General features: G+C 39.1%; 1 protein-coding gene across 3 annotated transcripts in view; it reads right to left on the reverse strand.

Annotated features, from left to right (window-relative positions):
* The window catches only part of chchd6b (coiled-coil-helix-coiled-coil-helix domain containing 6b), a 52,286-nt gene that overhangs the window by 22,794 nt on the left and 16,151 nt on the right, over positions 1–13,341 (reverse strand). For all 3 annotated transcript variants that reach the window (XM_076883874.1, XM_014407990.4, XM_014407992.3), the window contains 2 exons: positions 8,717–8,800; positions 1,246–1,316 (listed from right to left, as the gene is read on the reverse strand). In XM_076883874.1, coding sequence (XP_076739989.1) covers positions 1,246–1,316; positions 8,717–8,800 — 155 coding nt within the window. The remainder of the gene's footprint in view (positions 1–1,245; positions 1,317–8,716; positions 8,801–13,341) is intronic.

A 13,341-nucleotide genomic window follows, 5' to 3' on the forward strand; every position in this document is an offset into this window, starting at 1 on the left:
GAGGAATGTTTCCAGCACCTTGTTGAATCTATGCCATGAAGGACTAAGTCAGTTTTGAAGGCAAACGGGAGTCTAACCCCATACCTAACAGTTGCAAGTGGAAATGAGCCTATGTCATTGTACAAATCTACACATCAGTCAGGTATTCATAGTAGAAACATGTGTAATCTTCAACATTTAAATGCCTTCAAATAATTCAAACTGGAATTCTATTCATGTGAAGGACTCCTGCTTCCAAACAGCTCTACTTGTAGACCATCAGATCAGAGAACAACTCCTAAAAGCTTTGAGGATAATGTGTGCGCCTGTCTGGATTAACAGTGATTTTTTTTCCCCTAGCCACTCTCCAATGGTCCCAGGGCCTCAGAATTAACTTTGTACCACGCTAAATATTCCCATCTTCATTTGATTATGAAAATTCAGTGTTAGATGCAGCCCAAAAAGAAAAAGAAATTCAGTTGTATTTTTTCACAGTACAGTAACACATGAAAGTGAGATTTCAAAGAAACAACCGAGAAGCTTAAACAAAGGCAAGAAAAGCAAACATAAAAGGTATGAAAAGATATGTTTACTTTATTCACTGTGCCAAATCTAGAACTGAAAAGTAAAGACAACATCTCGCAGCAATATCTAGACATTGTTTTGTTCTGATATTCATCCATCGTAAAGGTTAAAATGGTAAAAATGGCCTGTGATTTAAAGCTAATACAAAATTAAGGATCCATTTTTTTAATTTAAAAAAATCCATGTATATTCCCACGTATTTTAAAACAGGAAATATTACCTTATTATCAAGAGAGGAATATCAATTGATATGGTAATTAGAGATTTTTTGTCACAATAATATTATGGAGGCAACATGAAGTGATAATAGCAAATTATCACCCAGCCTCTCCACTATGTGTGGATAAGTGCCAAGCAGCAGGGAGTCTAGTGTTCAGATTAACAGCATACCAATGTCGCAAATAGCCTTTACACCTTTACACAAGCACATCTGCTTTCTGACAACTTCCCAGTGCATCTTCCATTTAAATTTGGAGGGCTAGCATAGAGCAAAGAAATCAGATGTGAATCTCAGTAGATCATTTAAAGGTGTATTTAAAAAAAAAACCCTGATGCAAAATAGCAAAAAACAATCTAGAAATGAAATGAGTGAAAAATAAATACTGAGTAAGCAAGCAAGTAGCAGTGTAGCAGGTTCTTTGACCAAAACATAGTGTTACAAAGATAATACAGAATATTTACCGGATTCGAGCCTCAGCTTTAGTAGCTGCCTGGTTGTACTGTTCAGCCGTCTCCTTGTAGTTTTCAAAACTCTGCAGGCAAATAGACAAAGTAAGAAATACGAGAATGAATTCAACAGTGTTTCATGGCTCAAAAAAAAGCTTCTACGGAGGCTGCATTTAATGATACTAGAACTTGTTTCCAAGGCTTAGTATAACTTAATGTTCAGATCACACAATTACAAAACAGAAAAATCAAAACAGACTACATTAAAGTCCCCAAATCAAGTGCCATGAATTATAATCTACATAATTTTACCACAATTACAACTACCTTTTCCAATTTAGTACAAGCTTTAAAAGCCAGCAACGATAAGAAAAATGCATAAAACAACATTGGAAAATGTCACATTCATTAAATTAGTGACCTTTGAATTTTACAGCCTGCTTACAAATCTGAATGTTGATAGTCTGTTAGTACTTCGTGTTTTTCTTTCTCTCATGTGACAAACTGTGGCATTTAAATAAAGTTACATCACAAATTGATCTTGTAACTAGAGCCAGGTCGCATAGAGTACGCCTTTGTAATCAGTGGTCACAGTGCTAACTGTACAGCATCGTGGTCTAAATGAGCAGGAAATAGCAGAAAGTTAATAGAAAACAACCCCAAGTTGCCTTTCACACACGTTTTATGCACATCTTCCTGCTCTGTTTTCACAGGGATTCAAATGGACACACACATTCCTTCGAACCAGGCAGCTGTTAATATACAATCTGTTAAATGACTGGATATCTGCATACTTATATGGACCTCTATCAGTTATGTTGAGGAACTTTCCCGTGTGTGCTTGTGTGGGAAAAAGTCTCGAGTACATTTAAAATCATCATCTCAGTAAGACGTAGGATCACCTGGCAGGCTTTGCGTCGAAACCTCTGAAATACAGTTTGTCTAGAATACCCCAAACACAAAGCAAATCTCTGTAGCCAAACCTCTCGTACGCATTCAGTGAGCAGTAATCGCCATTTTAAACCAATAACCGCGGTGCTCCGGCTTTTACTTAATTATTCCCCATATTCCCAAAAGACTGGGTGATAGGAGAGGAAGATAATTGAAGTGATGGAGTAGAGAAGAGATGGGATCAAACACAAACCTCCCCCACAATCCCTAGTCCTCTACTCCTCCAGTGCCCCCTAGTCATTTTCTCATCTCATTATTTCAAGCTGATGTGCAGACATGCAATTTCTGATCTGAATGTCTGGTGTTGGAACTGAATCAAGTAATGTCATAGGCATCTTTTCCTTAATCCTATCTTTTAGTATTCACTACGGTGTAATAATCTGCTTCTCCATTATCTTCATCCCTGTTCTTTAAAGAAAAGATGGAAAAAAGGAGTCATAAGTCTTGTAAGGAGGAGGATATTTCAAATCAGCACCAACTTTGATGAAGTAGTGAAGCTGTAGGCACCAGATTTAGACAAGAATCACCTTTTATATGGGATTCAAAAAGATCCATTATAAATATGATAATAAATCAATTCGGCACATAAATTTCCTTTTCCAACCACAACATTTTCAAACACACCTAACAGTCGCTAAGACAGAAATGTGGACAATGCAGAGGTGCATAAACATGCTAATGTAAATGTAGCTACACTTTACCTCCCCTATCTGCCTGAGTTTATGTTTGGGCTGCACAATAACTCAAAATGTGAAAATGCCAAACATCCCCAGGTGTATGACTGCCAGTTATGCTTCCTAGCTGTGCTATATTGGATTATCCAGGACAGAACTCAGGATTAGACTCCTCTTGTCGCCATGTCTCTCCTTTGCCAGTATATGACTAGGTTTAAATACCATACCTTGACAGGGATGGGGGAGTAATAACTCCAACTCAAAGGTTTCAAGTCAAGCATATTTCATACCACCATCCTGTACTTTTGAAAGAAGAGACATTTTCAGACCTCTGAACTTCTGCTCAGATGTTTTATTAATCTACTAAGCATAAACCATCACTAATAAATGCCATAATCTGACAGTACTAGCAACCAGTCCCTGAATTCATGGACATTAAAGACTCATTTTTTGCTGGAGTGAAGCTACTACTTTGGTTCACCCTTTGGGAATATTGTGGTAAGAACTTAGTCTCCCATTAGTGGCTTAGCCCTTAGCCTCAGGTCAATGGGCTCAATGGACAGACTCCGAGGAAGGCTGAGCTGAAACTTGAAAGTTTATGGTTCCCTTGTGGGACATCAAGTGTTTGAGCCAAGATAAAAAAAATAAATAAAAAAAATGATGTCTCCACAGGGGCTTAAACCCATGGGTGCCTCTGATTATGCAGGACAAAGAGAGCTGGGCACCAGAAAGAGAAGCAGCAAGTAGATGGTTTAAAGGTAAAGTGAACTTGTTGCTGACAATGAACCTTTTTTGTAGCAAACATTTTAACTTGTAACAGTGAGGACAGCACTGGTAGAGCTCATCTCCATCAAGTGTCCAAGTCAACTCAATAAAACAGATGCACAATAGCAGGACCTTCCTTAAAGGGACTGCAGACTTTAATATGCCTGTTTTATAAATACAGACTGTGTCGAAATGTTTGCTGTCAAAAGGGGTCATTTTTTGGCAAATCCTAAACGAAAGCTCGATCTTAAAAGGTTTCAGAGAGGTAAGGCAGTGGTTGATAGGTGACTGAGTGATGCAAAAAAATAAATAAAAAAAATAAAATAAAATAAAAAAATCACAGAAACCTGCAATGAAAACAAACTTTTTCACTAGTTATGCCGTCACTGCTTGTAAAACATACTTTGAAACACTATATTTTACCCCTGCAAACTGTGTGCTCTTCAGAGATTGTCAGGAATTTTCCAATTTGGAGCCTTTCATGCTTCATTTGAACATCTTGTCTGTTTTTCTCCACACAAACCAAAGGAAAAACCAAGAGAATCAACATATGTGAATAAGCTAGGCAGGTACAGCTAATCCAACAGAAACTTTGGGGGGCTGTGATGCTGTTCAGTGGTTGTGTATATATACACACACACACACACACACACACACACACACACACGTTATTTTGTGTCTAATCAAGAACAAACCCCAAGGAATAGCCCTAGCTCAGCTCTCGTGACTACAGAGAGGAGGTAGCTCTATCACTGGCATACACACACTGAGATCTTCCAAGTCATTTCCACCCATGGGGACAAAAGCCCTATATGGAGAAGCAGAAAGAGGGGATGACAGCCCTCAGTGGGGGAAGGCAAGGTTTTGGGGTTGCTGGAAAGGTTCACGGAGGGGATTAGTGGTTGTGTATTAGCTTGCATACATGCAGGTGTGTGACTAAATCTGTGTTTCTACTTGAATTGTTGTGTTCAGATGATCCTTGAGCGTACACTTGTCTGAACACCCTCCAGGAGCTGTGGACTGAGATGGGCTGATGTCAGGATTTCGAGGGAGGGGTTGTTTCATGCGCCGTGCTTGGACGGAGGAGGATTAATTTTCTTTTTGAGGAAGCAGTCGACAAAAGGGGGGGTAGAAGGGATTAAAAGAGGTGAATTTTAAAGTGAGGCTTGTTTACAGAGTCACAGGGTATATTTCCACAGGAAGACAGATATACACTACCTCTACACTGTTGAGAGATTAGGGAGGCATCCAAAAAATAGAGGAGGAGGGAAGGAGATTTGGGACGGAGCAGAATTAGAAGATGCACTGGTATGTTCAGCCGGCGTTGCAGCGTTTGTGTGTTGTTTTGTATATACACAACATGTATGTGTGGAAGTTGTGCAATGGATTGTCCACAATTATTTCTGATATGACAGCATGCGCGCAAACCTGTCAGAGCCCACAAATCTACAAACTCCTGCACACAAACATGCACACACCGTTTTCACATTCGTGTCAGGAGTGAATTCAAACAGTCTCCGCAGCCCTTAGACAAACATTACAGCCTGTTATCATCATTCATCCCTAAGGCAAACTGGACACTAGAGCTTGCTTGTGTGTATTCTCACACTGGCACACACACAGTGTGCGCACAGTTATATACACCATTATTAACCTGTTAGAAAAATCTGACGCTAAGCCAAAGTAAAATGTTGATTCAGTGGAACGCCACACACAGATTACCAGTGGATTGTCCTTTATTTTATTTTATTTTTATTTTTTTTACAGCCTTTCCAACCTTTGGCTAACTCCATTTGCAATGTAAAATAAAATTAGAGATAAATAATACAATGAACCAATAAATAAAGCCCTGCAGACCTAGCCGGGTCTGAAGATTGTCAGTCTGCTGTGCATCAGCCAAATTTAAATCTGAAATTTGCATTTGAAATCATGCCTGTTGCATCTGTCATGCTAAAAGAGAAAGCAGCTCAAGAATTGCTCCTTGGGTGCACGAGTTACCCATGCCATGCGTACTAATGGACCTCCATACAATCGCGGATAATAGCTTTTTGAACTGTGTGCCGATAACAGGCTGGATTCTTTTCAATTTCTCTGTTTTACATTGAGCTGCAACAATACCCAATCCTGTTACTGATAACATTTCTCAGTTCTAACATTTGACATGTCTTCACAGAATGTACAAAGGCTAAAGTATGGAAAGCCATTTAAAGACTTGATTGAATCAGTTGTGTCACAAGTGAGACACATTACTGTTTCAGCCTGTGCTTTGCATTTATGTATATAACCTGTGTCAGTCACAATTCAACTTTTAAGTGGCCATTTATTTCAGCCCCACTGGAATTTGCACCAGGTATGAGCGAGTGAAAAGAAAAAAGATAGCAAAGGAAATGGAGAGGAAGCTTGAAAGGAGAACTGGATGAATGGAGTGCTAGACTGGAAAATGAAGAAAAAGGAGGAGGAGGGTGGATGCCGGCTCAGGATAGACTGTCTGTTTAATGCACAGTCCATATAGCCTCTTTATCTCTCCCTCTCAGTACCCTGCTTTTTAGCTTCCTCATTCAAATGCAGGTCAGCTGTGTGCAAGTGAGGGGCGAAATAAAAAAAGATAGAAAACGGGACTGCAGCAGCAAGCGGAGAAAGATAGACCATCCTGCACTCTTCTGCCAATCAGTCTCTTCCGTCAAGTATTGCACCGCATGTTGCTTGCTGCACGGAGTGCAGGGGCCCTCCCATTTAACTTGCCTATGTAAAAGGTTTTCTCACAGGCCTAAAGGAGGCGAGTGTTAGGGAGTAGATAAAGTAACCCTCTGCCTGATGGGTCTTGCTACAGGGAGGGAGAGACTGAGTAGAGGCGCAGAAAGGGAGTCAAGACCCCAGGAGTGTCTACCAAATACCTGAGGGAAAGCTGGGATTTAAGGAGGGAAACGGGACTGATGAAGGGAAGGGAAACTGGAGTAAGGTTATTTGCATCTACCGGATACCTTTTCATTTCCTTGTGTATTTCCATTGTGTATTTTGCTATCAGGTTATGTCAATGTAACCTTAAAGTTTATTGGACTAATTTCCAGTTCCATCTTTCTTTTTTAGTCTACTATGGTAACACTATAGTATTCACATTTCAGAAAAACCCTTATCTTATACTGGGCCTTAGTTCATGAACTGTCTGAAAAAAGCTGATTTAGCTACTGTTTCTTTGAGGCCAACTTTCTATGAGTTCTCCTCATTGCCTCCAGGCGGAAGCAGGTGCTTGTGGGTATTTACGTCATCGTTTTCTGACAAAGAGCTTTTGTAAACAAGCTGTAGACAAAGAAAAAAAGCTTTGCTCTTCTTTATTGGAATTAGCCGTCCCTCAATTAGATGTCGGAGCTGATATAAGATCTGGAAAATGGAAGTGGACAGCAAAAACATCAATAGCAAAGTTAACACTAATCACTTGCTTAATGTGGAACATAATGGTGGACTTAATCTTTCAATCGTAAGCTGTATGAAACTATGTCTATTTATGTCCCTGTTAATAAGTGCACATATGGGAAATGTGCTATAACATTGACTGACTATTATCTCACTGCACATTTTATTTATAGGGACTCTTACTTTAAATGTTTACAACTACAATACAAATAAAGCAAATTCAATATTTTGCTTTGATTTTTATGATTGCTTAAACAATATTGGAATTTTTTTATTCTGAGCACTCCTACAAAGCTTCATTTACCCATCCACGCACCCACTAATAAAAATGCTTTTTCCTATGCCTAAGGCCTTTTGCCCAACATTTAGACGCACTCTGATGGATGCATCTTGCCCAAGGATACTTTGACATGCAGACTGGGGGATTCGGGGCTCAAACTACTGACTGTCCAATTAGTAGATGACCCACTCAACCCTCTGCGCCAGAGCCGCCCCCTAGCTTGCTTTTTGATCAAACGTTTGCTATTCGTCTACGTTTGATTATACATTTCCTGTGCAGAGCAAATTGTTGAGTCAGACAGAACATGTGGGTGAGGTTGCTTTGCCCACAGCCAAGAGACGGCCAGGGAAATCTCTCTTTTTGGCATCAAACAGATCCAAGAGTTGAAAACACTGATGGAAGCCGAACGTTTACAGCAGCCTGACCTTTTGGCTCACATGAGATTATTTAAAACTTTTGTCATGTTTAAAATGAGCAGTCAAATTAAACATGACAAAGATAATGAACAGAAAAGAAATTCACTCATCCATTCAAACCCTGTTTCCTTTACATTTAATTATTCATAATTTTTCATTATACTTTATCATCGGTGTTAATTTGGAATTGTTCTTTCTAAATTTACTTTCAGTCCTTGCAGCATCTGCATATGCTTTAGAGTATCAACCAAAATCCTACGCCAGTGCAGCCTTACTCCTCACAAAGTTTACTGGGTACTTTGAAAGAAAGCTTTATCAAACCACCATTGCAGTGATTTTTACTGTGCACAATATCAAAAGCAAATTAGGTAGAGGGAAAACAACACACAATTCCTTTAAAGCACTAAAAAACAAAACAAAGGTATACAGTGATGAGAAAACAGAAAAGCACAGTGCATTGCATTAGGCAACTCCAGCTATCTGAGGAACCTCTTGAGTGCAGGCACATCAACAGAAAGTCACGCCTCTTATCTGCCTGCTGAAACTTTTAATTCATTTACATTCATATTCCGACACTGGTACGTGGGCTTGGCATTTCCAAGACAGGAAACAGTGTCTTGTATTCCACCAAGATGTTCATCTCTATGGAGAGTGAGTAATACTGTATCTCACTTAAGGATTTGTTTTGATATTCCTTATATGTGAAGTTGTCTTTTCATTCCAAGTCTACAGGATGTTTTTCATCTCATTAGTGAGATCGGCTGTTATACATCTAAAAAATGTAAATTCTTGTATCTTTCTAACAAACCCATCAGGGAACCTCTCCAGAGGGGAGAAACAAAGCAGAAAAACAAGGGAACCAGTGGACAAATGGAAAAGCCATTCAGGTGAGTTTAGGCTTCTTGTTTTAAACAGTATACTAATGTTAGTGTTGCCAATATTGATATGCAATAGCAGTCATGTTTATGAGATAAGGACATGGCTTTTACCTTTTTCTCCAGTATTTCCAATTGCTCCCTATAGAAGCTAGATATAGTAGCAAGCTCCCTTTCTTTCATCTCCAGGTTTCGGGCCTGCAAGAGAGAGGGAGAAAGGAAAGGGAAAAAGAATAAGAATAAGTAGTATACCACTTTTTAAATGACATGTGAAGACCAGCTGTCAATGACATAGCACTTTGTTTTATGACATACATGTGTAAATTCTTGGATGGTACTGGTCAGTGTTTATTGTGTCACATCAATATTGTAGTCTTGGGATGCGGTTTCATATAGTGTGCAAATGATTCAAGACGCACCTTTCTTTAGGTTTTGCTTCCAAGTTGCCAGACTTTGTCATTTTTAAATGGTCTCAGGTCTCCAAGTTTCTGAAAGTCTTTTTAGATTTCTTCTTTGGACATTGGCTTCTTTTTCACTGAGTTTCAGTCCAATCCTTGTACCTGACTTGTTTGTCACTTAACAGTAATCTATGAATCATTCAAGTGTGAAAAGGTACCCAACTTAAAAAGAAAAACTAGAGTTGTGCCAACACATGACAGACAACTCAGCAAAGAACCAATTTTAAATTATATCTTTAGGCACTTTGTTACTAGCAGAATGTTCCAGTTGAATCTATGAAAGATACTGATGATAACACAGCTTGATCGCCATAAAAATAGTATTTTTGCACCAACAGGTGAGTCCCAAAGAGCTGAAAACCTGGCATATTTTTGCATCGTGGGTGGTGCATCCTTAAAAAAGGAAAAAAGGACAAGAAAAGACAAAACCAGAGCGAAAAACAACAACTACAATAAAATGTAGTAGAAGGCCTGAAGAAATAACTACAGCAGATGAACAGTATCTGAAAGTCATGTCCTTAACAAACAGGAAAACAAAATCCAGCAAAGACCTGACACAGGTCCTGAGTGATGCATTTGGACCTTTGGTTAATCCATCTACTGCTCACTGATGTCTCATCAGAAATGGTCTCAATGGAAAGGTGGCTGCCAAGGAGCCATTCTTAAAGATGGAAAACAGGAAGAAAAGAGAGGTTTGCCAAATATACAAGAACTAGACTGAAAATCAGTGGCAACAGGTCTGACAGTGTGAGGAATCCAGATTTTTGTTTCAAATAGTTGTCATTGTGTATGCTGAGGTCAGGAGATGTCCAACAGAGTGTGTGTAGAGCAGTCTGTAAAACACAGACATGGTTTGGGGATGCATTTCAGCCAGTGGTGTTAGGGATCTCGTCCAAATTCTGAACACAGAAAAGCATCTTCAGATCTGCAAAGTGTCTGATTAGCGATTGCTTCATTTTCAGCATAAAATGAGCTCAAACACACTGCCAATGCACTAAAGTCATAAAGTCAACATTATTCAATTCTATTTATATAGGACCAATTCACAACAAGAGTCACCTGAAAGTGCTTTATATTGTAAGGTAAAGGCCCCACAATAAAATAATAAAAATCATAAGTGAAGCAGTGTGGCACATCTTGGGAGAATGGAACAAAAGGCAGCAAACATCCAAAGAAGAGCTTTGAATGTCCTTCAAGAAGTCTGAAGAACTATTCCTAAAGACTACTTGAAGAAATGACAAGAAAGCCGCGTAAGAGAGTTCAGACAGTTTGAAGAATAAAGGTGGTCACACCAAATATTGACTTTCAAGCTTGTTGAAAATGTAAAAACACCTTTTTATTTGACTCATATACTGTATTTCCAAGTATTACTGCAAATTTCAATTAATCACTGCACCAGCTTCCCATTTTTTGGAAAAAAATAAAGAAATAAAGTGTGGCTCATCAATTTTGGATCGTATTGTGCATTTTTGTGTGTGAATGGGTGGATGACTGAATGTAGTGTGAAGCGCTTTGGGGTCCTTAGGGACTAAGTAAAGCGCTATACAAATACAAGCCAGTTACCCATTTAGGACTGAATGTGTGCTCATTTAAAGACTGCAATGTAGCGCTAAAAGCCTCAAGACTTTCAGCAAAACCCCGAACTGGAAAAATACAGCAAAATATCAACTCTGACTACACAGTCCACCCACTGTAAATCAAAGTAGGAATACACGGTTACTCACAGTAACCATCATGCAAAATAATAGTTTTTAAATCACAAAATAATCCTGTCAAATAATAAGACAGACAACATATATATGCCACTTGTTACTGTAGCTACAGAGTACAGTATTTGGAAGTACTTGCAGAGTCTAGTTTCACTAGCACTGGAACTGCACTGGAACTGTTTTGCCCACCGTGCAATCATAATCTGAGTACATAACTGATCTAATATATAGAACTCAATACTGATATAATATTGCACAGTTGTAGAATTGCCGGAGCAAAAGAGCCACAGGCAAAAAACACTAACACTTTTTTAAGTTACACTTTCCAGATTTTTACCAAGAAAATGCAAGCCAGACTACAAAAGGCACTCCATCTATTCACTGCTAGTGAGCACACAAAACATAGAAACCTGCCCTTTAACAACACATTTAGATATGGGGGATACACAGATAGCACAAGGAGAACTTTCTAAGTATCCTTCACAAGTTTATAGTTATGTATTTTTCCAGGAACATGTATGTGTTCTTATCTATACACTACTTTATTTATATAGTTTGATGAAAGTCTATGATTATACACATCTACATCACAAAGTAACACACAACAATTAACAACAAAACAGCTATTTAAGGTTATGTCCATGCATTGTAACAAAACTTACAAAACTATTCAGGTAGCATGAGACTGGGACAGCTGTGGCAGGGGCTGACATGGCGTCGCTGGCGTTAAGATGAGGTGAATGGCTTTAGCCAAGTTTTGACAGGCAGCGAGGTGGCAGATTGGCTGTAGGAAGACCCATAGTTTGGGCCATGACGTAGCAGCATGCAAGCAGAGGAGGACAGGAGGCAGACGTCAAAAAGATACACTGAAAATGAGCTTTAAATCAGCTTTAAGTCAGAAATACCCATGCATGGTGGCTGCAAAGAAAATGCTTGTTGTAAAGGAGAACTGTTATGGAGTCACCTTCTTTTAACTACTTGAGAATTTAAAGTGAGTCGATATTATTTCATATTACAAAAAAAAAGGACAGAAAATAACTTCTTTATAAGAAATACTGATTCAAATAATCTTAAAAGAAGATACAGTGGTTAACTGTAGCAAAGGTGTAAAGACAAGTGACAAAAGCAAGAAAAAGGACTGTGCAAGTAAGGAAGCAATGTCACAAATGTCACGCAGGCACACTACAGATCAGGGTTGTTTAGCCATGCCTTGAGCTCAGTGTGTGATATTACTGGATGTTATTCACTGAGCCAATTTAAGAACCTCTGATCACAACATTTAAAATGGAAAAAGAAAGATACAGTGAATTGAATAAACAAACATGGCCTGGAACATAAAAGCAAGAAAGTGTTTTGCTTGGACAGTCACTGACTCATTTAGCAATAAAAAGGTACGGTGCTCTTTCTATGAGAACATGATATTCAGAACACAGGCATTATACAGTAATAAAACTAAGGTGAGCTTAAATTCAACTGTTGCTCCAAAAACCCTGCCAGCTGGTTGAGGACCCAAGTGTTTACATACATATGTTAAAGGTTTCATCATGCAGCAGTTAAAAAACCCAAACAGCTGCAAAATCTTAATTGCATATAGATAGTCAAGTTGCATCAGCCTTAGAAGAGTTAGCTAAACGAGCACGCTGTGCATGAGATGGTTGAATTCTCTCTACCTGTAATCTATAAAGGTGAACATACGGTATGTGTATGTGTGTCTACATTTTAAAAATGAATGCCAATTAGTGTTCATGAAGGGCATTTATGAATGCAAATTATATCTAACCAATATGGGTAATGAGTGAAGCAGTGCTACAACAGTATGAACACGACATGGTGCATGAACACAATGTAAGTGGCTGCGGGTGCCGCAGCAAAAGGCAACCATGGGCCCTGGATTTATAGAGAACTGAAACAGAAAGACTGTATTACACACACACACACACACACACACACACACACACACACACACACACACACACACACACACACACACACACACACACACACACACACACACACACACACACACACACACACACACACACACACACACACACACAGTGATGGTGTAATGATGACTGATTACTGTACTGAGTTGTGCATTAGCGAGAGCGATATAGATCAGATGGAACAACAACATCTTCCCTGACTGATCTACTGATCTTCCCTGCTTTTTGCTGATATGGTGGGTACAACCATGCAGACGCACACTCTTACGCTGAGTGACATCACATTTATTGTAATCCAATCTAATCTCATCCTAACTTAACAGTCGCATGTATTCCCAAGGAACACATCTGTAAATCCCTATACTGTGCTCACAGAGCTTTCCCTTTCTACACTGACGCTTAAGGGATGTGAGTGTATATATGTGTTTGTGAGTAAAATCACCTCTGCCAGCAGCACAGATGATGTGTAATTTTCTAGCTGAATACCTCCCAAAGTGTTGTTGTGTGGAATGGTGGCGGCAGCATACTCACAGCTTCGCTTTAATGCACAATGAAAACATGACATTTGAATAGAGGAGAGAGAGTGAGAGGAGAGAGAGCAAGAAGGGAAGAGCAAGAAAAAAAAC

Source organism: Maylandia zebra, linkage group LG5 (assembly GCF_041146795.1).
Source record: "Maylandia zebra isolate NMK-2024a linkage group LG5, Mzebra_GT3a, whole genome shotgun sequence".
Classification (NCBI taxonomy): Eukaryota; Metazoa; Chordata; class Actinopteri; order Cichliformes; family Cichlidae; genus Maylandia; species Maylandia zebra.